Source organism: Epinephelus lanceolatus, chromosome 15 (assembly GCF_041903045.1).
Source record: "Epinephelus lanceolatus isolate andai-2023 chromosome 15, ASM4190304v1, whole genome shotgun sequence".
NCBI lineage: Eukaryota > Metazoa > Chordata > Actinopteri > Perciformes > Serranidae > Epinephelus > Epinephelus lanceolatus.
Genome location: NC_135748.1, coordinates 787501 through 803615, shown reverse-complemented (window position 1 = coordinate 803615; position 16115 = coordinate 787501). Strand labels below are relative to the sequence as shown.

At 39.9% G+C, this 16115-nt stretch overlaps 3 protein-coding genes across 19 annotated transcripts in view; 2 read left to right on the top strand and 1 right to left on the bottom strand.

Annotated features, from left to right (window-relative positions):
- Positions 1-16115, top strand: part of nrxn3a (neurexin 3a) — a 651034-nt gene that overhangs the window by 180317 nt on the left and 454602 nt on the right. The gene's annotated exons all lie outside the window — the stretch shown is intronic.
- LOC144466921 (uncharacterized) lies at positions 8453-10234 on the top strand. The gene has a single exon (XM_078174859.1). It carries the CDS (start codon positions 8528-8530, stop codon positions 9287-9289), a length of 762 nt encoding a protein of 253 aa, XP_078030985.1. The 5' UTR covers positions 8453-8527; the 3' UTR covers positions 9290-10234.
- Positions 11687-13756, bottom strand: LOC144466995 (uncharacterized). The gene is made up of 4 exons (XM_078175181.1): positions 13716-13756; positions 13208-13321; positions 12449-12592; positions 11687-12309 (listed from the first exon to the last, which is right to left on the bottom strand). The coding sequence occupies exons 1-4, from the start codon at positions 13754-13756 to the stop codon at positions 11802-11804; spliced, it is 807 nt and encodes a 268-aa protein (XP_078031307.1). The 3' UTR covers positions 11687-11801.

Below are 16115 nucleotides of genomic sequence, written 5' to 3'. Positions count from 1 at the left end.
GGACATTGATGTTCACTTCCATGTTAAGCCAAACCCACTTCTTTTTTTTAAACCCAACCCAATACGCGTGTCGGTTAACATAACCACGTGTTTGTTGTTACAGGCAACAAAAAAAAAGTCACTTTACAGTGTTGTATCGATGCAGTGTGTTTATTCTGAAAAGACTGTACGCAAACTTTACATTTCCTGTGAAAACAGAAGTGTATTTTGAATCCATGTAACAGCCTGAAGTTGACATGGGGTCCCAAAACATCGACAACCAACGCACCCAGGGTACCTTACACGTCATATCTCAACGTGCAAGGTCCGTGACCAAATGTCGATATGTGACACGGGCAGACTGAGAATGTGTTGATATTTCTTTGAGATGTAGTTAAAAACCTATTGGCACAATAACACATGTATATGTACCAGCTGGCTCAAGGACAGTTTAGTGGTTTATGTTAATATTTTTCAGGGGAACACAAAAGTGTCTCAGGAGAAAGGAAAAGTTTGTTTTCTTATACCCATCTCATCTTTTTCTCCCGTATGCCCCCTTAGGGCTCCATATATTCCAATAAATTTCCAGCCCTGTCTTCTAGAAATTCCGTTTATATACAACTAATTAGAAACAGCAAATACATTTGGAGGGAAATGTAATGCCAAACAAACTGTGTTTTTTTGTAAACATGCTGAAGAAATTTTGCTGAATAATGTACCTGGCAGAGGTGGAAAGTAACTAATTACATTTACTCACGTTACTGTAATTAAGTAGTTTTTTTGTATAATTGTAATTTTTTCAGTAGTTTTTAAAATCTGTAATTTTACTTTTACTTAAGTAAATTTTGACTGAAGTATTGTACTTTGCTACATTGGAGATCACATCCGTTACTGAGTAAAAAAAAAAGGTTTTCAGCTAAATGGAAACCAAAAGGGTGAATCTCGGAAATCTCGCGTGGAACTGACCCAGAACAAGCGGCCGGTGCCGGCGAGTTACTGGAGAGAGAGATGGAGGATGGTGAGAGTGCTTCAGCAGAAGCACAAGCAGGCACAGCAGTTGAAATAAATGAAGAAACAAACAAAACGAAAGAAAACCCTGTGTGCACAGTGCCGTATATAATTGTAAGAAAAATGTGGCCCGAGCTGCGCTCTTGTGTGCTCACTTGTGTGTGTGTGTGTGCACATGTGTGTGTGTGTGCGCGCACACTGAGGCCGAACTCCACTGTGTGCGATACTGAGAGCAGAGGAGGATTGTAAAGGTGCGACCATGTAGAGCCAGAAATGACATGCCATCGTGTAAACAATATAAGTCATCACGTTATAAGGTGAAACGTTTCACTGTATAACACTATAGATAGTATATTGTTATATTATTATATGAAGAGTCTGTTGCTCAAAATAATATAGCCTAACTTTAGTTTATGAAGAGAAAAGACAGAGCCGTCTCCTCTTATATGCTTTACTCACAAGTATGTGAATTGACCTACTGTAATCCGTAGTACCAAATAATATAACAGTGGTTTCTAAACAGCAAAAAAAAGAAAAATAAATCAGCAGCAGCGGCCATATTTCAGCAGTGGAGCACTACTGCTGCTATTTGCATATAGGGGAAACACTGTTGCTCAGTGGATTTGTTCTGTTTTGGAATACACACTCTTCTTCCAAAGTGGTGTTAGTGTATTTTAATATTCAGAATTCTGCTTAGACAAGCTGTCTCTTTTTTGACCATACACCCATATCCCTGAGAATAATGCCCAACAATGTTGCTCAAAAAGTTGCTCTGTGTATCATCAGTCTAGCAGTTGTGTTGGTGAGTCAAAATGAATGAGGACTGCGCAATATTAGACAAACTGACAATGCGATGACGATTTTGTATACTGCTATATGTATTGCAATATACAGTGTATTGAAGTAACTACTCTATTTGGAAAGACATCATTTGGGATTTGGAAAGGCTGTTTTTGCATGAAATATACATTTTACAATCAAACTGTCATGGAAATTGAGAACTTCACAACCTAAAGAATTAACCAGCAAAATAAGTATGGCATATTGCCTTTGACTAATATTATACTGATATGATGAACTTATACTGCGAGTCTCACAGTGTGACTATTGCACAAGAAGACATTGCGATGGTGATGCTCCAATGATGTGCAGCCCTAAATTGAATTGAATTCTATGGTTCATCATAGAAAAATAACCAGTTTTTGGATTGGATTTATGATCCCTGGACCATTTTTGCACTGCATAGGAGTGACCCCCATCAAGTTGTTGGAAGTAACTAAGTAACTTCTACTTTAAGTAAATTTTAAACAAACTAACTTTTTACTTTTAGCTACTTGAATAGATTTTTTTTTCAAAAGATTATTTTTATTGACTTTTTGCCTTTATTAACAGGACAGAAGGTGAAATGGGGAGACAGAGAGAGAGTGGGGACTGACATGCAGCACAGGGCCGCGAGCCGGATTCGAACCCACGGCCGCTGCAGCGAGGCAATGCCTCTGTACATGGGGCGCCAGCACTATCCACTACGCTACCGACACCCCTGAATAGATTTTTAGATGGGTAGCTTTACTTGTACTTACTAAGTAGAACTTCATCAAAGTAATGGTACTTTTACTTGTGTAGAATTTTTCAGTACTTTTTCCACTTCTGGTACATGGCAAGTGCAAAACTGTTGATACTGAAAGTATCAGCAAAATATTCACAGACAAAGCATTTCAGTGCAATACAGTATCCACTCTAGTGGCTATGGCATTACTTTTTATGACATTTGTAATTAATATTTAACTAAAATTACCATCTTTCCCTAACCTTAACCAAGGTGCTTTTGCTGCCTAAACATAAATCAGGAGTCGTGAACCCAGGGGTCTGGTGTCAAGGTCCTGCACACACCCACCATCATTCCGAAGTACCTTCTTGTGAAGCCTACACAGTACACAAATGTAGAGTTTCATTGCCTGACAGAACTTTGTTCCTGAATGTTTCCACAACAAAGTAATTTAGTAACATATACATAATATTCAGGAGACAGGGATGACATTTTTTTTTTTTGCAACTTCACTTCAGTTTTTACAGCTAAATGTGGAATTAAAATGTCCATATAGATTCAAGTGCAAAGTGTTAGCAGCTCCAATACAAAAGTATATCTTTGGGTGTTTGCCTTGAGAAGCTGTAATTGGTCAGAGCCTGCTGTGTACACGTGTAATGGTTTCCCCCATTCACAGAACAAAGCTTGTGTAAGCTCCTGGAGATTCCTTACTCCTCACCACCTGTCTCTTCCTTGTTGCTATGTCTAATCCCTGAGTGAGAAGGTCGACATTATTAGGCATCAGGCTCCCTGTCACCTCCTATTAGGTCGACAAGAGGCTCCACTCTAGCTCAAGCTCTATTTGCATGGTGGTTCACTAGTGGCAGGGATGCAGAGAGAGAGAGAGAGAGAGAGAGAGAGAGAGAGAGAGAGAGAGAGAGAAATGGATAATAGGAAACTGTGTCTCTGAGTCATATTTTATTGTTGTTGGTTAAAACATAGTGCTCCTCTCCTTATTTTCATTTTTTTTTAGATTTCTTTTTGTTAGACTCTTTCTCTCTCTCATATTCTCTTGGTCTTTCTCCCTCTGTACTTGTTATCTCCGTCAACACTTTGCCCTCCCCTGTTGTCTCTGTTGCCTTCTTCATTTTCACTCTTCATTCACTCCCCAATTACTCCTACCCTTTTTTTTTGCCTTTGCTTGACCTCTAAAATCACTACCAGTTGCTAATCTTGTCAATTTGTATTACCTTTACTCTCTGTTTATGCTCATTTTACTTTAAATGCATCTGTGATTTTTGACAGAACAAAAGCACCAATATGTGATCCCTGAAAAAACATTGAAATCAAATTTATTTAGTTAGAAATCAGTGGTAGGACAATGATTTGGACCTCCTGAATACATGTACCCTTATCTTTTGTGCTCTCTGCTGTGTTTTTTGCGCTTGGCTGAGTACTGGAAAGTGAGCCAGACATGGAGGGCGGGGACAGCCCAGCATCAGTGACAGAGGGGGGTAGGTGGATGGATGTGTCTAGGGGGCATGTAGAATCAAGATGAAATGCAGTTCTTGAGAACCCTGGAAGGCTTTGCCTTGGTTTGCTCAGATTCATGAGAACAAAGCAATGCTGCAGTTTGAGGCCACTTAAACTGGTCAGTAAAATATCGTGCATGTGACAGGAATCTTATTCACAAAAAAGAGATGTAATGCAGAGTTGCTTCTGTATCTGTCACACAAATACCAGTATTCATATCTGTATTTGAATTATGTTGGAGGGAGAGTGGCTTTCACCACAAGTTGGTAGAAATGGTCTAGTTTGCTTAATTATATTTCTCATGCACAAGTTTAGATGCCTGCAAAAAAAACATATCAGTTTAACCATGTACCAGAACTGAAAAATTATAAAACAGGATTTGTATTTTAACCCCACCTTCAAAATAAACACGAGTCTACACAGAGTCTGAATTTACATGTTAAAGGTCTGAGTGGGAATCAAAAGTGAAAATAGAACTGCAGGTTAGGAAAAAAAAAATTAAAATTGCACTGGGCCATATTGCACGATTTCCTTTAAAAACTGGCGGTTGCATAGGCTATTGGGAGGAGGCTCAGAAACTATTACTACAATGCAATGCAATGAATAAGGATGATATTATTTTGCAGTTGCCTGTGACATTTATCCTGCCTTTTTCACAGCCTATACAAAACATTTTTTTTTGTGTTGATCCAGAACCATTACAGCCATGTTGACCCTGGAAAATTTGTTTAAGTTGATCCAGGACCATCATCACCATGTTAACCCTGGATGATTAGTTTATGTTGATCCAGGACCATCATCATCGTGTTGATGCTGGGTAGAATTGCTTGTGTTGATCCAGAGGCCTATACTACAAAGCCAGTTCAACTTACACATGATATCTTTTCGTTATCTGGCTTGACTAACACTAACATTGACCATTACAGGGTTTCTGCGGGTCATTAAAAAGCATTAAAAGTCATTAAATAGATTTTGCAAAAATTAAGGCCTTAAATGGCATTAAAAAGCATTAAATTCAATGTCCAGAGGCATTAAAATGCACTTGATGGAAAAAAAAACATTGTTATTCATGATTTATTTTGATTATATAAACATTTAATATTTTGATCGGAAGTATAATGTGATGATTGACAGCAGAACCCTTTAATTGGCTATTGTTTACGGCCGGTGCACGAAGTCACAACACCGGATGCTTGGAAAAATGTCAGAAAAATGGGAAAATGCAAGTTTCAGCAGAAGTGGTTGGATGAGGAACTATTCAGAACCTGGTTAAAGCCCGTCGACGGTAAACCCGGAGAGTCATTTTGCAGCGTCTGCAAAAAGATCTTCAAACTTTGCTCCCCCCCCCCCCCCCCAAAAAAAAAAAATAGAACACATAAATAAATAATGAAATAAAAGTTAGAATAACCTATAAAAAGGAGGGAAAGTGTGTTAACTACAGTTCTTTGCAAATGAAAAATGATCGGTCTTTTATCTTGACTCTTAAATGTTACTGAACAATATTCTGGCCTCTTGGCAAGCTTACGCATTAGCATAGCCTACCTAATTAGAAAGCTAACTCGCTAATATTCTAACGTATGGCATGCTTACTTGTTTGTATAACCTATATAGTTAGCAAGCTAACTCACTAACCCTCCAGAAGCTCATAAGGATTTGGTTCAGTGTTACCAAGGATTTTGTTCAGTTGTACTAACTTCAATTTGTAAAACTTAGCTTAGCTCTGAAGGAGCACAAAGGAATTTTGAAAGAAGCACAGGAGCAGCACACGAATAGGCCCACCATAACTGGGGCCAAAGGGTACAGATGACCCCAGCTCAAGGCCAAGGGGGGGCCCATTAAAAGCTCTATCATTGATCCTTAAATTGGATCAAGTACAACAGTTTACTAACTGACTTATATCACTGACAATACAAGTTATATGTATTTACATGACAAATAAATGTATTTTTATCATTAAAACACATTTCAACGTGCCATCTGATACTCCCACCCCCACAGGTATTGTAAACTGGTGCAGTCCATATGACATGGGTCAGATGCGCAATGTGCAAAACTCACAAGTGCTGCTGATATAAATATGTGAGGCAGGATGCTGCTTGATTAGCAAAGTCAGAATGACTTACCAAAATCAGGATCTCCGAAAGAAAAGCAGAGAGAACAAGAAAATAAAAGGAGAAGAGAAGCAATGACTAAATGTCTGGCAAAAAAGGTGAAGACGTAGCAGGTGTGACAGACGGAGCTGATGTGAGAGGTGAGGCAGACTAATTTTCGGTAAGAAAAACATCTGTATCGCACTTAGTTTACAGCTACAATGAAGACACTGGTATCATAAACTAGAGGACCCAAGGAATCCATTGGTTCCAACCATGTCAAGCTATCTCATCAGAAAGGGGGCAAAATAATGCTCCAAAGATGAACTACATTTTAGTGGGGAAAATGTTTGTTTTTTTCAAAATGGTGTATTTAAATATTTCTGTATGCTGGGGTCCCTGAACAGTCTTTGAATTGCATAAATTGTGTATGACTGAAAACTGAGAGTTGACAACCATAAACTCATTACACTGTTTCAGTTCAGCACACAATCTGATCAATATATGGTTTATGTTTTTAGGCATTATTTGAGGTTTGCATGGATGAATCAATGTTAAGAGATACATGTGGATATATAGTATTTGTACTGTAAGTATGTAATTCACTGCACTAAATATATATTGAATATCAATAAACTATCTAAATAGAACAGAAGGGATGTAAAATATACAACACACTAAAACCTTGACATGTTATTCAGACCAAAGTCACTCTTGGCAAGCATCAAGCACCCGAGCTGTTCATGCAGTCCCATACTGTGCTGTGCCTTGTGGTGGCAGAGATCATATGCCAACAAACAGCAGTGGCAACAAAAACAACAGACCCAGACAAAACAGAGAGAGCACAGCGCTGACAAACCCCTCTCTTAATTTGTTCCCCATGTTCTTCCCTGTTTACCTCTCTTATTTCCTCTTTTTCTGTTTTTTCTTCGCTGTAGAGTTTAATACTTTAATTGACAGTGCCTCAGGAGGCTAATAATCCAAGTTATCATTAAAATATATTTAGAGTGATTCAATCAACTCATTGACTGGCCTTTTGTTTTATAAGAATATGACATTATGATCTTGACATAAGAGAGTAATACGTGGAATCATATTGAAGTAAAATATTGCACGTAGAGGCAACCATAATTAATTATTTAATATTTATGTTGCAGTATTGGTATCACTTTAAGGATATTGGTTTTGGTACTGGTATTGTGATTTTTTTAAAGGATACCCAACCCTAGCATGCACCATCAGACACAGTTAGCAAAACCATTGTGACTGTTAGAGAACTGACACCATAAATCATAATGTATCAATGTATAATGGAGGCATTTGGAACCTCTTTGGCTCTTTATGCCTTGATGATATGAAATGGCAGGTTCAGTCAAATTTTAAATTTCTCATTCAAAATCAGATTTTTCTACAATTCCTTTTGTACAAATGTTTTGCAGACATCATCGTGTGCAAAAAAAAAAAAAAAAAAAGCCAGTTTATTGATTAATTATTGGGACAGTATGTGTAGCTGTGTGTGTCTGCATGTGTGTGAGTGTGTGGAGGAATCAAACAATGTTTCCTGGGGAGCGACGATGAACTCACTCATTGGATAATAAATTGTGGTGGCATTATGCAAGTAGTATGCTAATCAGCTAATCATGATTGATTGCACCACAGAGGTGTGTACTCTTGCTAACATTGAGGAGACATGATAATCAGGAGATGATGAGCCCTGGCAATTCTTTTAACCATGAACCTCTCTCTCATCTCTTGTCACTCATCTAGTTGCCTTACACTGAAACTTTGGATACATGGTATTATGTCATGTTTGAAGCTCGTTCATGGAAAAAGCCTATTTCATTTAGAGCCTGACTGATGCACAGAATGGCACCATCACACCAGACACAGGGCCCAGTGGTACAAGATGGTGTAGTATTGAGCATTCTCCAGGACAGGTGTAAATGTGACCTCAGCATCTCAGAGTCTTTCTAGAAATCCAAATAAGTGAAAAAGATTCTGCAACTGAATCAACTTCTAACACATTATGTCCACCAGTTATAATACTCTACAGACCTTATTAGAAGTTCACATGCATGATTGTAAACACAAAGAATTTTTTAAAAAGCCTTATAAGTGCAGTATAATGTGAATGTGCACATAATCTATTACAGACATAACCTTCAGAGAAAGTATTACAGAAAGTTTTTTTTAAATAAGGATCCCTTGAATTTGCTTAAAAAAGAATAAGAACAAGAAAAGAAGAAAAGAAGGAAGCAGTCCCCATAAGGAGGCAGGTTAGGGTGGTGGATGGGTCAAAAAACACAGTACTTTACCAAGGAGACCAGTGTTTGGAACCGTGCAATATATATATATATATATATATATATATGTATATATATACATATAGGGAATGTGGAAGACAACCCCAGAGGCCAACTTAAAGCTGATTGCCCAGATCAACATCAAATGTGGCATATACCAAGGGCATGCACTGTCACCAATGCTATTCTGCATAGGTCTGAATCCTCTCAGTCACATCATCAAGAAGACTGCGTATGGATACCATATCCGAAGTGGAGTAACAATCAGCCACCTGCTCTACATGGATCGCATCAAGCTGTACGCCAAGAATGTGCGAGAACTGGACTCACTGATCCACACCACCAGGATCTACAGCAAGGACATAGGGATGTCATTCGGATTAGACAAGAGAGGCAAGATGACCAGAACTGAGGGAGGTGACCTACCAGAGGGCAACACAGGAGATATCCAGGACAGCTACAAGTACCTTGGGATCCCACAGGCTAATGGAAATCATGAGGAGGCCGCAAGGAAGTCGACCACAACCAAATACCTCCAGAGAGTAAGGCAAGTCCTGAGGAGTCAACTGAATGGTCAGAACAAGGTCCGAGTCATCAACATGTACGCACTGCCAGTCATCAGATACCCAGCTGGGATAATAAGCTGGCCAAAGGAGGACATAGAAGCCACAGATATCAAGACAAGAAAGCTCCTCACCATGCATGGAGGGTTCCACCCCAAGTCCAGCACTCTGAGGCTATACACCAAGCGGCAAGAGGGAGGCCAAGGACTAGTGAGCATCAGAGCCACTATCCAGGATGAAACATCCAGGAGTACATCAAGGACATGGCCCCAAAGGATGAGCTGCTAAGTCAATGTCTCAGACAAGAGAAACTGGATGAAGGCAAAGAAGTGGAGGAGCAAACAACATGGAGGGGCAATCCCCTATATGGTGCATACCTCTGTCAGATAGCGGAAGTGGCTGATATCAAGAAGACCTACCAGTGGCTGGAGAATGCTAGACTGACAGACAGCACGAAGGCGCTAATCATTGCAGCACAAGAACAGGCCCGAAGCACAAGGGCCATAGAGGCCAGAGTCTACCACAGCAGATCAGACCCAAGGTGCAGGCTGTGCAAAGATGCCCCTGAGACGGTCCATCACATAGTGGCAGGGTGTAAGATGCAGGCAGGATCAGCACACATGCAGAGGCACAACCAAGTGGCTGGGATAGTGTACAGGAACATCTGTACCCAGTATGGACTCAAAGTACACAAATCCCGATGGGACACACCACGGAGGTGGTTGAGAACAACAAGGCTAAGATTCTGTGGGACGTCTGCTTTCAGACTGACAAACATCTGCTGGCTAACCAACTGGACATAGTGGTGGTTGATAAACACCAGAAGAGGGCAGTGGTGGTAGATGTGGTAATGCCAGCCGACAGCAACATCAGAAAAAAGGAACACGAAAAGGTGGAGAAGTATCAAGGGTTGAAAGAACAACCAGAACAGATGTGGAAGGTCAAAGTTGATGTGGTCCCCGTGGTAGTAGGAGCACGCAGGGCAGTGACCCCCAAACTGGGAGAGTTGCTCCGGCAGATTCCTGGAATAGCATCTGAAGCCTCAGTGCAGAAGTGTGCAGTCCTAGGAACAGCTAGATACTGCGCAGAACCCTCAAACTCCCAAGCCTCTGGTAGGGGACCCAAGATTGAGGATGCCACAGATGCCACCCTGAGATGGTGAGAGGGTGATTTACGTATATGTGTGAGTATATTATATATATATATATATATATATATATATATATATAGAGAGAGAGAGAGAGAGAGAGAGAGAGAAAGAGAGAGAGGGTTAGGTTAGGGTTAGGTTTGTGATTACTAAAGAGTAGATAAAGGATAGTTGGAGAACACCTCTGGGCTTTTTAGAAGAGGTATAATTTCAGCTACTTTAAAGGACTGTGGTACATAACCTGTTAATAACGACATATTGATCATGTCTAATGAAGTGTTAACTAAGGGTAAAACTTCTCTAAGAAGGCTTGTAGGGATGGGGTCCAAGAGACAAGTTGATGGTTCAGATGAGGAAATCATTCGGTTGTTGGTTGCTGAAGGTTGGTGGGAGAAAAGCAATCCACGTTGTCTTAAGTGAATGCATGTAAAATGGATACCATCTTGAACCAAACATTTTAACTTCCACCCACAAAGCATAGTGAAAGCATGGCCTAAAGCTCCTGTCACACATACAGTCTATTGTTCAGGAACATTTCCTGATTCAATCAATATTCAGGGAAATCTGTACCACTAAGTTCCCACCCTAAGACCTAGTAACATTTCAAGGAAAATGCTGGTACAACTGTGATGTGAATGAAAGCAGTAAGCAGTGAATGTAGTATATGTGTGAATCACTAGCAGTGCTTAAAAGGTTATCCCAGTAATTTACTGAGAACTGTGTGACAGAGGCCTAACTATGTTGGCAGTACTCAGTTATAGTATAAGAGGTGTATAAGAGTTGCATAATTTTTTTCACAGCATGTGTTCCAGCCCAGACTACATCTCTCAAAGCAGTGCATAGACCCAAAAGTCAAACTCATCTCACCCGTTTATGGGTAACACTTTATAATAACTATCCGTTATAACTAGTTAATAGACCATTAATAAACTGTTAGTTAATGAGTTATAAATGACTTGTTAAATAACAGTTTAAGAATTAATAACTGTGCCTTATAGATAGCCAATAGATAACTTACAAGCTGTTAGTTAATGAGTTATAAATGACTTGTTAACTGTATGTTAATGATTTATAACTATACCTTATAAACTAGTAATAGATCATGAACAAGCTATTAGTGAATTACTTACTAATGACTTGCTAAGTATCAGTTAATAGTTTATATATGTTATTGGGACGTTATTCTAAAGTTGCAACTATTCCTCATTTATTAACTGTTAGTAAATGAGGAATAGCTGCAACTTTAGAATAACGTCCCAATAACATACATAAGCTAATAACTAATACTTAACTAATATATTAACTCACACTTTACAGATCAGTTGTTAATAGTTTGTTAACCATCTACTAATACCAGTGAAACTTTGTAGAACAGCAAATGGGTGGAACAAGTTCAAGGTACAGAAATTTGATGTGATATTTAAAATACCAAATTTTTGTACCTCAACCTTGTTCCACCCATAGGCTTTTCTGTGTACTGTATTTTACCAAAGACACACCACAGATGAAATGTTGAACATTGTGTTTAATGTATAGAAACACACATACTGAGCCATCACATGGCAGAACAGCAGTATACAACAGTATACAAACCCATGAGGTTTGGGCACTTTTTGTGCTAAACACTGAATAAACAGAATTTCAGAGGGACATTTAATGTCCATACATCACAGCAATGTCATGGATTATCTGTCCTAATGGCCCTTTGCAATGCTTACTGGCAAGCCACTCATACCATTCAATAACTCTGAGATGGTCTACCAGTATGTCCTCTGTACGATTCCCCCTGAGTCTCCACACATTTTCCTTAACCGTTCTCCAGGCCCTCTCTATGTGCTGAGTATGTGCACCTGTTTGGGCATCGACATATGACACACTGTGATTGACAGTGAAATGGGTGTAACCTAGCTGAGGTAAAGCATTGCGATAAGCCCGCCACTCATCACTTATTATTGTAGATCCCACTTTAACATGGTGAGCTATAAGTGGCACCAGATCTCTCCTTCTTCTTCTCTCGACTAAGCGAAGAACAGGCTTTGCATGTCTTCTCCCTCTCCGGTTCACACCTAGCATCCCAAACACCCACTTCTTCCTCTTCCAGCCACCAGCCATTCGTCCCCGTCCGTACTGTTGAAAACATAAAATATTAGTAATTATTCTTCTTTAAACAAAATGAATAATCTGTCATTCAATGGTAATGTGCATTATTATCTTGATAATAGTGCTTGCTGCTTGCCTTTCTTTTGTGTCTGAAGTGGCTCTCATCAACGGTGACAAACTGCTGCCGCCCCCCAATGTACTGGCCTCTTGCTTGCTGATATCTGTCCATCGCAGTAGTGCACACATCTCGCAGCTTTTGAGCCATCTTGGACAGGGTTGCTGAGCTTCCAGAGATGTCATCATTGATCATGTCCACTTGACGTAGATGCAGGCCTTGTGCAAATCTGATAGAACAAGGCAAATAATTATTATACCACAGTTCTTTTGATCTTTTTGGTTTGATACGCAAAGTTTGCATCTACTGCACCCCAGGATATGACAATTGTCCACTACTGTGTAGACAAAAACAGCAATAATGATGGAAAATATGTTTTGTGGTATTTTCTACAGAGCTCTGTCCCAATACATTTGGGACTAATAGGATATTTGTAAAATCCTATTTCTAATATTAATTGCCAGAGCCTATAGATTGAGAGAGCCAATTGCCATTGAGCTTCAAGAGGCAGGGTCAGACACTCATGTTGCTCCACCAGGCCTAATGCTGACCAACACAGCATCCCATAAGTAACAGCAATTAAACATATTTCCATAATTAAACTGTTAAGAATTCAAGCTGTAAATGACACCTTTTAGCAAAATAAATCACAAAAGTGAAATAACTCCAAGCACCTGTTATCATCATGAGTCTAGAGATGCTCCATAACATAATAATCACAAGCTTTACTACATAGTCTCCAGTTATTGTTTATGACAGCATAGTTATGCAGTATTTCTATTGAAATAAACACTTTTCATCATAGACAGACAGACTAAAATCATATACCTATGCCATAGCGTACCTGTACACGAAGCGCATCCAGTTGAAGAGGGAGACCTTTGACTTGCTGAATATAGATTTGTGTCTAACTGACCTCTTCAGTTTCCTCCCTCTGTGGTTATGGTGTTTGCAAACCCTGAAGATATACAAATAAAGATAAGAATGACACAGGCCAGGGTAGTGGCTAGAGCAGTGATTCTCAAACATTTTCATGTCAAGGACCCCCAAATTAATGTGTATTTGGCCATGGACCCCATCTGAAAATATTTTGTGCCAGGAACCCCCATAAAATGTGTGTTAAAATGTTTCAAAAGTGTTGAATTTTTTTTCAGTATTTTTTTCTGAAAATAGCAGATCTATGAGCTCACAATGTTTTGACATGTTGTGATCTTGTAGATTAGTATTAAGTAGTGTAGTGTATAGCAGTGTATTTCTAGAAATTAATGTTAACATGAATTAAGATATATTGGGCACTCTTAATAGCTCACAATTAAATCATTTTCATTTCATGCAATAAAAATAAAACTTACCATGCATAGTTGTCCACACAAACTGATTCCTTGAATTTCATCTTGTGTTTGCATTTTTGGCATCTCATCCCTCTTCTTAGAAGCCTTTTCTTCTGCATCCATTTGATTATTTCTCTGTGTCTTCTTTTAGATTTAGTTCTGCCTTCAATAAGCTCTCTTAGCTCAGTGGCTAAACCAGGCATTATTTGGCTACGATATTACAATATGACTTGATTAGGACCTACCTATTTTCTTATCCTCTGTTCTTTCCACACACATCACACAAGCTACTCGAGTCTCTGTGACTAGCTCCCGCCAGATTGCTACGTATTATAGGTCGGGGGTGACGAGAGTGAAACAAGCCAATCATAATTGTATTCATGGGCTGGAGGAGGAACCATCCAGCCTCCTCCATCATATTGGCTGGTTGTCAACTTGTCAATCACCTCACATCACCACTGTACATGGTGAGTGACAACCGGTGACAACCTAGAGAGACACGCCCATCCTTCACTCACTCAGCAAATTCTTGATGGGCAGCTTGCATTAGCATTGATTTCAAAGAATACACGGTCTGGTAAAATGTCCGATACCAGTGTTCCCAGCGGCGATGCGCAAAATACCGAGATAAATCCAGGTACTGTTGGGTGAAAGAGAAAGAAGTCAACAGCAGGTACTTCCAGTAAAAAGAAAACTACACCTGTGGACCATGCAGTGCACATGGACAACAACGGTGACGGTAAGCAAGACTGCATGTTATCAAAGTCCTTCTAGGCCGAGGGTTAGCCCGAGGCTAATCCAGTAGCCACCCTGGTCTGCTTCAAACCCGTTGACACATCGGCTTTATTAAACAGTAAATTAAAATGTCTAATTCAACTAGATTTACCAGACTGGTCTAGCTGGTAAAACTTAGTCTAGAATAACTGAATTGGCTGCAAAATAGTAAAACAAGAATCATCATACTGGTGTGATTGTATGCATCAAAACTTTAATTCAAGGCTTAGGCAAAATATCAAGATATATATCGTATTGTGACATAACCTAAAAATATCGAGATATTTCAAAAAGGCCATATCGCCCAGCCCTATGTATATATATGTGTGTATATATGTACAGTACAGGCCAAAAGTTTGGACACACCTTCTCATTCAATGCGTTTTCTTTATTTTCATGACTATTTACATTGTAGATTCTCACTGAAGGCATCAAAACTATGAATGAACACATGTGGAGTTATGTACTTAACAAAAAAAGGTGAAATAACTGAAAACATGTTTTATATTCTAGTTTCTTCAAAATAGCCACCCTTTGCTCTGATTACTGCTTTGCACACTCTTGGCATTCTCTCGATGAGCTTCAAGAGGTAGTCACCTGAAATGGTTTCCACTTCACAGGTGTGCCTTATCAGGGTTAATTAGTGGAATTTCTTGCTTTATCAATGGGGTTGGGACCATCAGTTGTGTTGTGCAGAAGTCAGGTTAATACACAGCCGACAGCCCTATTGGACAACTGTTAAAATTCATATTATGGCAAGAACTAATCAGCTAACTAAAGAAAAACGAGTGGCCATCATTACTTTAAGAAATGAAGGTCAGTCAGTCCGGAAAATTGCAAAAACTTTAAAGTGGAGTCGCAAAAACCATCAAGCGCTACAACGAAACTGGCACACATGAGGACCCACCCAGGAAAGGAAGACCAAGAGTCACCTCTGCTTCTGAGGATAAGTTCATCCGAGTCACCAGCCTCAGAAATCGCAAGTTAACAGCAGCTCAGATCAGAGACCAGATGAATGCCACACAGAGTTCTAGCAGCAGACCCATCTCTAGAACAACTGTTAAGAGGAGACTGCGCCAATCAGGCCTTCATGGTCAAATAGCTGCTAGGAAACCACTGCTAAGGAGAGGCAACAAGCAGAAGAGATTTGTTTGGGCCAAGAAACACAAGGAATGGACATTAGACCAGTGGAAATCTGTGCTTTGGTCTGATGAGTCCAAATTTGAGATCTTTGGTTCCAACCGCCGTGTCTTTGTGAGAAGCAGAAAAGGTGAACGGATGGATTCCACATGCCTGGTTCCCACTGTGAAGCATGGAGGAGGAGGTGTGATGGTGTGGGGGTGTTTTGCTGGTGACACTGTTGGGGATTTATTCAAAATTGAAGGCACACTCAACCAGCATGGCTACCACAGCATCCTGCAGCGACATGCCATCCCATCCGGTTTGCATTTAGTTGGACGATCATTTATTTTTCAACAGGACAATGACCCCAAACACACCTCCAGGCTGTGTAAGGGCTATTTGACCAAGAAGGAGAGTGATGGAGTGCTGCAGCAGATGACCTGGCCTCCACAGTCACCGGACCTGAACCCAATTGAGATGGTTTGGGGTGAGCTGGACTGCAGAGTGAAGGCAAAGGGGCCAACA

Bases quoted from the DNA above. Each gene is read 5' to 3' on its own strand.
- LOC144466995 (XM_078175181.1), bottom strand. From the start codon at position 13,756: ATGAAATTCAAGGAATCAGTTTGTGTGGACAACTATGCATG. The intron at 13,322-13,715 runs GTAAGTTTTATT...GTATATCTTCAG, and splicing joins TGTGTGGACAACTATGCATG to GGTTTGCAAACACCATAACC. The intron at 12,593-13,207 runs GTACGCTATGGC...TTGTTCTATCAG, and splicing joins TGGATGCGCTTCGTGTACAG to ATTTGCACAAGGCCTGCATC.
- LOC144466921 (XM_078174859.1), top strand. From the start codon at position 8,528: ATGTGGAAGACAACCCCAGAGGCCAACTTAAAGCTGATTGCCCAGATC.